At 40.1% G+C, this 8627-nt stretch overlaps 1 protein-coding gene across 2 annotated transcripts; it reads left to right on the top strand.

The window, feature by feature from the left end:
* The first annotated feature begins 4412 nt into the window (after window positions 1–4412).
* On the top strand, window positions 4413–7738 carry LOC123443482 (cell number regulator 5). 2 transcript variants are annotated; one of them, XM_045119864.1, is made up of 5 exons: window positions 4413–4431; window positions 4726–4828; window positions 5440–5616; window positions 6921–7147; window positions 7330–7738. In XM_045119864.1, the coding sequence occupies exons 3-5, from the start codon at window positions 5442–5444 to the stop codon at window positions 7480–7482; spliced, it is 555 nt and encodes a 184-aa protein (XP_044975799.1). In that variant the 5' UTR covers window positions 4413–4431; window positions 4726–4828; window positions 5440–5441; the 3' UTR covers window positions 7483–7738. The 2 variants fall into 2 exon arrangements, with proteins under 2 accessions (XP_044975799.1, XP_044975798.1); XM_045119863.1 differs by having other exon boundaries at window positions 4413–4546.
* The last annotated feature ends 889 nt before the right edge of the window (window positions 7739–8627 follow it).

Raw genomic sequence — 8627 nt, 5'->3', positions numbered from 1 at the left:
ACGCCAGGCTGTTTCTTTGGTCGCTAGATCGGTGCAGAAAAGGTAATTGTTTCTATCAATGTTTAAACTGATTTAGTAACTGCTTTCAAATGTTTTTTTCTTTACCATAATGTTAGGGTAGTAAAAAAGTTCACTAATTAGCCGGTCTGACTAGTTGACTGTTCAGAACATATGTGTATGCTCGTCTGACCAGTCAACTATTCAAAACATATGTATATGCTTTTTGAAAAATCATAAACTACAAAAATCTTTCACAAAAAAGAGTTCGGGGGTTAAAAAAGGCTGACAAAATTTAAAAGAAAAAACTCAAAAAAATGAATAATGTTCATCAATCTTTAAAAACAGTTCAATGTTGTTGAAAAAAGGACATTCGATTTGAAAAAAGTTCATCGATTTTGCAAAATAAAAATCACTACTTTTGAAAAAAGTTCACCAATTTTGGGAATTTTTTTCATTTATTTTGAAGAAAAGTTCACCAAATTTGAAAATAAAAACTCAACAAAATTGGGAAAAAAATTCAAACTTTAAAAGGTTCATTGTTTTTGAAAAAAATCATTCTTTTTTAAAAAAGTTCACTAAACTTTGCAAAAAAAATCATCAATTTCGAAAAAAGGTTCATCAATTTGAAAACTTCATTAATTTTGAGAAAAAGCTCATCAAATTTGAAAAATAAATCATCGAATATGGAAACAAAGTTTATCAATTAAGAAAAAAAGGTTCACAAATTTTATAAATATTGCACATTAAAATAAAACAAAAAGGATGAGAAGAAAAAAAAATGAACCAGACTAAAGAACGAAATGATAGGAAACGAAACAAATTAAATGTGCAGAGACGTAGTGGTGGCCTGTTTTTTTAACGAAAAGGCCTTCATGACTAGCTTTATTAAAATTAAATAACAAATACATTGCGTGCCAAAAATTTGGCAATGAAATCAGGAGGTGCCTCGACCCACATAGACGGATTGTTTGCACGTCCATAATCAGCTAGCTCATGAGCTGTTATATTTGACTCTCTATTACAATGCTCAAGAATAACCTTTCCTAAGTGTTTAAGTATATCTATGCAATCATCCGGAACCGAATGAGCTACTATTGATTGCCCTTCATTAAGGTGTAGAGTGTTCACTACAATTATGTTGTCCATCCGTATGATGATGTTATTGCACCCCATAATCTCGACTAGCTTCAGTCCCTTATAAAGTGCTACAGCTTCAACAGAGACTACATCTACAACGTGTTCCAATCGTGAGGTAGAAGTCGCTATAAAATGCCCTCTATGATCTCTGATAATGGCACCGCAAGACCCAGTGTTATCCTCTTCACTAAAAGATGCATCAACGTTCAAGACTTGTTGCGCTGCGAGAACTGTTGGCCATGTGTTTAGTCTTGGGGCATTCACATGCTTGGCCATCGCTCGGGTAAAGTTGAGGGTGAGCGCATGAATTGATGGCCCAGTTCTCACCGGAGGCTGAACCACCTCACCTCTGACGCGCATCCTTCTGTGCCACCAAATATACCAGTTAGCCGTAGCAATTAGTTTCGGCAGATCAAACTCGTCCATGTAAGGTTTCTGCACCGTCTGATCAGATAGTAGGAACTCCAAAACAGCTGCTCCCGACCGGTCTACCAACATAGCATCCGAAATGGTGCTCCATATACCTAGGACATACCAAACTTCTCTAGCTCGCTTGCAGCTAAATAGGGCATGCTTTATATCTTCAACACCCGCATTACATATTGGACATTGGGAGACATTCCCAATACGTTCAAGAACACAAAAGCAAGGTATCACATTATGTAAACATCTCCACACAAAAAACTTTACCTTGCGAGGTAGCTTCAAACTCCATATTTTCTTCCATATTGGATGTGGTGCCCTCCCACCGAACCGGTGCACTCTCATCATCTGCATACGTTGTCTCCCACTGTTTATAATATGCCGATCTAACATAAAATATCCTGCTCCTTGTCACATGCCATGCGACATAATCTTCCTTCCCATGATGGTGCAAAGGGATTTGTAAAATGCGTTTTGCATTTATGTACCATAAGTTATCATGGATCAGGCGCTCATCCCATTCTCGTGTGATTGGGTCTATGAGTTTGATCACCTTTATGAGCATTTGGTTACCTTGGACAGTGACCACTTTCCTTGAAAAGCTATTGGGAATCCAACAATCGATCCATATGTTAATATTTGCACCATCCCCTACTCTCCAGATGCATCATTTCTTGAAGGTTTGTATGCCCACCCAAATGCTCCTCCAAACATAAGAAGAACAACTCTTTAATTCACAATTCAAAATGTCACCAGCGGGATAATATCTTGCTCTTAGAACTCTTGCACATGAAGGCTCATTTTGCTCAATCAGTCTCCATCACTGTTCGGCCAACATGGCCAAGTTAAAACTTTGTACATCTCGGAACCCCATACCTCCTTTCTCCTCTGTCACACACATTTTCCACCAAGCAAACCAATGGATCCTTCTATGGTCTTCCTTGTCGCCCCACCAAAATTGCGATATTGCATCAGTGATTCCCTTACAGTTTTTTTTGGGATTTTAAATACACTTATCGCATATGTAGGGATGGCTTGGCCCACCGCTTTAATCAATGCTTCTTTCCCACCATAGCATAGAGTTCTCTCTTTCCAACCATTCACCATTTTCTGGATTCTCTCAATAAGGTGTTTGAAACAATTTACCTTATCCACGCCAATCATAGATGGCAGCCCCAAAATACTTATCAAAAAGAGATTTCGTCATTATATTCAAGATCTAGCACACGTCAGCCTTTGTTTCCACCTCTGTATTAGGACAAAAGAAAATAGAACACTTGGCCTCACTCACCACTTGGCCAATGTCGAACAATAATCATCCAGTATTGTCCTCAATGTTCGAGCATTCATAGGATCAACTGTCATCAATATAAGAGAGTCATCATCAAATAATAGATGTGAAATTTTGGGGGAGTCACGACACACCTGTACTTCCTTTAAATTCCAAACATTCTCCTCGTGATCAATTAGTGCAGATAGACCTTCCGCACACAAGAGAAACAGATAAGGAGATAGTGGATCCCCGTGCCGAAGACCCCTGGTTGGTGAGAATGGTAAGGTTTCGTTTGAGTTGAACCTTACTTTGTAGTGAACGAAGTCACACACACCATTACTAGGTTGATCCATCTCGCATCAAAGCCAAGTTTCCCAAGTATGGATTTTAGAAACACCCACTCTACTCTATCATATGCTTTCTCCATGTCTAGCTTCACCTCACAAGTTCCAACTTCCCCCTGTTTTCCTTTTCTTCATCGTATGCAGGCACTCATATGCCACAATTACGTTGTCAGTAATAATCCTTCCTGGCATGAAGGCACTCTGTGTTTCGCTGATGATATTTGGAGTAGTAATCTAAGTCTCGGAGCCAACATCTTTGATATAACTTTATAAAAAATGTTACATAAGTTGCTGGGTCTAAATTGGGATATCGTCTCCGGATTCTCAATCTTCGATATGAGCATAATAGTTGTCATGTTCCACCCTTCCGGGATGAACCCAATATTAATTGCATGCATCACTTCTTGTCCCAATTCCTCACCTAGAATTGGCAAATTTCTCATAAAAGATTGCGTGTAATCCATTCGATCCGGGTGCCTTCAAATCCCCGATGCTAAATAAGGCACTCTTGACCTCCTCGGTTGTGTACGGTGCTAGCATAGTGGTGGCCTGGTAGTTAGAGGTTAGTGCTCGAATCCCCATGTGCATATCTTTTTGACTTTCCAAAACAGGAAAATAAATCCATAATGGGCCGACCCAATGCCGCTCAGACGTCAATTGCAGAGAACCAGACGCATGCAAAATAGGAAAAAAAGCAGAAAACACTTCAAACTATGCCTCTCGCTTAAGCAAAACCGTATCTCCCACGAAAAACAAAGTCACGATTTTTTTTATTTTTCGCCCAAAAGCTAAGGAATACCGATGAAAAACTGGAACGCAAAAAAACTTAAAAAAATAATAATCTAGAAAGTCAAAAATGTATGTGAAAAAAAGACAAAATTCGAAGAAAACGTTGAGAACATGACACGTGGCGGAGGCTAAAACCGCATCAAATGACAATGCATCGGACTGATTGTTAAGAGGCTTTTAAGGAAATGCTCCTCAACTAGTTACTCTCAACCGGTGTCTGTGATGTTAAATGCGGAGTAGGATTCGTCCGCAACGGGTGCCGAGCAAATGCCCGCCGAGACGGCATGGCCCACATATAAACGTGCCTAGGCGTGCTGTGCTGTCATGTTTAAGCGTGGGCTGGGCCGTACTGTGCCAGCCCACTTGGCTAGGTTTGGCTGCATCGCCATGGTGGCTGAGGGAAAAACTTGGGCGAGCACCGACAGTTCCGCCGCGAATCTCAAAGCGCTGCGGCGGTTTCTCAAGGTGAGCTTCCTCGGAACGTGTTACGTGTTCTCCGGTTCTTCCCCGAGCTAAGCTCGACCTCGCCCTCCCGTCCATTCCTAACACGCACCGGATATCTCCTCCTGCCGAAGCGCATGTACGACGCCGGCAATACAGCCACCGGCTCCCCTCCCCTTCCCTCTTATCTGCCGCCCGAATATCCGACGGGTGGCATCCGACGCGATTTTCTTTTGTTGGCTTTTGCCCAAATCTCACCTCGTTCCTGGATCGGGTTTCTGCTTTCTTTCTTGATCAATTGAAATCTGGAATCCGCAGCTCGGGCATTCGGCGGACAGAGCGTTCCGGAACTGGTGAGGCGAGGCCGCGGATAAGCACCAATTTGGTCGTCGGCGCTTCAGGGGTCTTTACCGATTTATTGGTGAGCAGTCTGGCATTTTTTACTTGTTAATTTATCTCACGTCCTCCCTGATAGGATTATTTACCATTATTATAAGAGTTCCGTGTGGCGCAATCGTAGGAAAGAATCCGTTGTTACCGTTATATGGTTTCTCGATTTGTGGATTAGATCCATAATTCTGTTTCTATGTTGAGTTCATGAGTTCGACACCGAATAGGAAAGCTTGAATTCATATCGCGTGAAGATGGTGGTTCCGATGCAAAATCTATCTTTTCCCACGAACAACCAGGAATGTTGTCTTGCTTGTTTTTGCCAACTTGCTATATTTCTCGATTATATATTTCTTGTGAGTTATCTGGATTAGGACATGCTATCAATTCAAGAGTTAATTGGTAAACATGCATTTACTCTTTCAAAAGCATGCTGAATTCTTCTGTTGGTCTTTAATACTCCTGAAGTTTACAATTCGAAATGGCATCGCGAAACCTCAAACACACCCGGAGTTCACAATTCATAATGTCATCACTAAAGCTCGGTCTTTGCACCACGTTATGCGGCAGTGTTGAATGTTTTATCTTCTCTTAGTGAAGTTGTAATTCTTTTATTTTACCAGAACTGCCTTTGTGTTACAGAGATGGTTGGAAAAGGAAGCTATGTTCCGCCGCAGTATGTTCCGTTATATGGTGTAGATACTGAGGAGGATAGCGTTCCTGAGGTGGAGGAGAACATTGCCACGCGCCAAAGATTAAGCAGGGATCCTACACAATGGTCTTCAGGCATCTGTGCTTGTTTTGATGATCCACAGAGCTGTATGCTACTTTCTGACCCGTGACTCCTTGAATTACAGAAGGAAAGATAAAAGGTGCTATTTGGTTGCATGATAGGATAAAAAGTAAATCTTCAAACGGTACCTAGTAGCCTATTTAATATCTTCGTTTTTCTGTACCTAGTGGTGGTTAGTCTGATGTTCTCTTAGTCTTACTACATAGTGCATAAGGAAGTAGGAGCAAGTGCATAATACAGAGAGAAATTGTTCATAGTTATGACTCATGAGAAAAACTTCTTGCCTTTATTTTTTGAATTTCAGTAGTTGGTGGTGCTCTGAGTTATATGTAGTTCTTGTAGAGACGGGCAGTACCTCTATATTTCTTGGCCGCTGGGGTAACCTGGTCAAATGCTTAGCTACACCTCTAGGTTATAAATAACCATGAAGTAATTGATATTCAAGTATTAAAACAATACGAGAGTAATGTATTAATGTTCCAATACATCTTTCTAGATGAAGATAATATCTTATCTTTGGTAGTAAAATATTAATACAAGAGTAGCAAAATCAACTGTGCTGTTCAGTGTTCCGAGTGTTAACATTACTCGCGCAATCTCACTGGAGTCAAACTTGTATAATGATGAGACAAACTGAGATCCTTAAGATAAATAGAGAAATCTGTGATAATGTGCCAATTTATCGAGAAGTTATCAATAGCTTCCTACTGCCTTCTCATATATGGACTATGGTTACTGGCAGAGGATTGGAAACAAAATCAGAACTACTTCTCGTGGTTACAAATGCAGCTAGCTACCATTTGCATGTTAGTATGAAGCTGAATTGGAGGGAAATATGAATTTAAATTTGAATAGATAATGTAAGATCAGATCGATGTTATTCTTAACCTATTTCAACAGAACATGTTAATATTTAGTCTTATCCTGTTTGTTGCTCTTTCTCTCGGGCTTTTCTGGATGTCGTCTGGTTTCACAGTAACTAGGTGCTTAGTATATGACTGACTTTTTATGGCTTATATAGTAAAACAATATTGAAACATGATTTCTTGGTACTATTTCAAGGGCATCTTTAAGGAGAATGTTTAAGACACATTAAGCCTGCAATGCAGAGTTGGTCCTACATCCATTAACCACCTCTTAATTCTGCTTCCCAATACTTTAATTTTGTGTGGACTATTGCCGCATTGCTTTGTTTGACAAAGTCCTGATAGGCTTAGAAATAACATGAATCCAATTTGGGGGTGTTATCAGGACATGCATAAAAATACCCTTTAATTGCAGGAAAGGAAAACTGTTCTTATGCCCTAAATTGTTCTCGTCTTATTTCTAGGTTGTATTGGTGCGACTTGCCCCTGCTTTCTTTTTGGAAAAAATGCACAGTTCTTGGGATCTGGAACTCTCGCTGGATCATGCACCACCCATTGCATGCTTTGGGGCCTTCTGACAAGTTTCTGCTGTCTGTGTACTGGGGGGCTTGTATTAGCAGTTCCAGGGTCTGCTGTTGCTTGTTATGCTTGTGGATACCGCCAAGCACTAAGAACGAAGTACAACCTTCCGGTGCGTAGTTTGAACTTGTGCTAGTCTGTTAATATCCTCTATTGTTGTTTGTTTCTCCTTGCCCGCTGACATGTCATAATCCTTCGCAATTACCTTATTATGCATTCATGTTGTGATTTATTTTAGCTATGTGTTCCTTTCCTTGACCAAAGTTGTTTATCACAAATGTTCTTACTTTGCAGGAAGCACCATGCGGCGATTTGACGACGCACTTATTTTGCCATCTGTGTGCGATATGCCAAGAGTACAGGGAGATCCGCGAGAGATCAGACAGTAGCGCCTCTTCAGCTCCTGATGTTACTCCACCTCCTGTGCAGACAATGGATGACCTTTGACTGAGTAGATGACGAGAACATATCCTGCCTGGCAAATCTTTGGTTGGCTTGACATGCCCTTGCCTGTAAGTATTTGTGTTACTGTGCACTGCTCCCACAGCTACGATGTCAGATTTTATGCAGCTGGTGTAAAGATAACCTGTAAACTAATGGACAGCGCGAGAAAATGTAACCCTTTTGTTGCACGATTATAGCATGTAACATTTTTTCTTCATACATGTAGAAATGAAATGGAAACAAAGAGTGTTCTCCTGGACATGAGTTTCTACTTTGGGTGCATATGCACCTGGATGAACAGTAAAATCGAAAACAATAGAATTTTCTTTGAAGTTATGAATTCTTTTACAATATACACATCTATGAATGATCTACCCTCTTTATCGCAAAAAAAAAAAGAATGTTCTACCCTTTGCAAATTTTTGTGAAGAAATAAAATTTTATGTGCCTGGGACAAAAGAAAAAACAAAATAGGATTTTTTTTGAAATGACAAAATATGACTCTAAAAAGGTCATTTTTAAGCATTCTGGGCTGTTTTATTTTTTTACCCAAAGTGTCACGAATGTGATATCTTACAAAATTGATATGTAGGGAAGACACTTAGGCTTTGTTTGGTACAAGTGGATTGGGGAAATTGATATGGTGGGAAGACACTTAGGCTTTGTTTCGTACAAGTGAATTTGGGAGGTTTGGAGAAGAGGGGATTTGTGAGGATTTGGTGAATCCCTTCCTTTCACCCAATCCTCTCAAATTCTTGGGGATTTGCTTCCACCAGTCTGTGGAGGAGGATCCTGAAACACATGGATATAAAGGGATTGAAGAGGAACAGAGAGGATTCGGCTAATCAAACCCTTCTTACCAAATGAGAGCCCGAGGTTCTGTGGGGTTTCTGACCCTCCCGAGGATTTTCCTCTCGAAACCTTCTGAATCCCTCCGTGTCAAACAAGACCTAAGGATATTGTTCTATCAAAATATTTAGAATTGTTTGATTACCTTTTATTATTTTTCTGTATTTACTATTAGCCCAGGTGCAAACACTTACGGTGTTCTCCTCCGTACTCTTTTGCTTTATGTGAACTTGACCCGTTATCAATTGCAACCAAGAAGTCAAGCAAAATGAAAACAACATGTTTTATGAATGATTTGC

This window comes from Hordeum vulgare, chromosome 3H, assembly GCF_904849725.1.
Source record: "Hordeum vulgare subsp. vulgare chromosome 3H, MorexV3_pseudomolecules_assembly, whole genome shotgun sequence".
Lineage (NCBI taxonomy): Eukaryota > Viridiplantae > Streptophyta > Magnoliopsida > Poales > Poaceae > Hordeum > Hordeum vulgare.
This window is presented reverse-complemented; position numbering and strand designations above follow the sequence as displayed.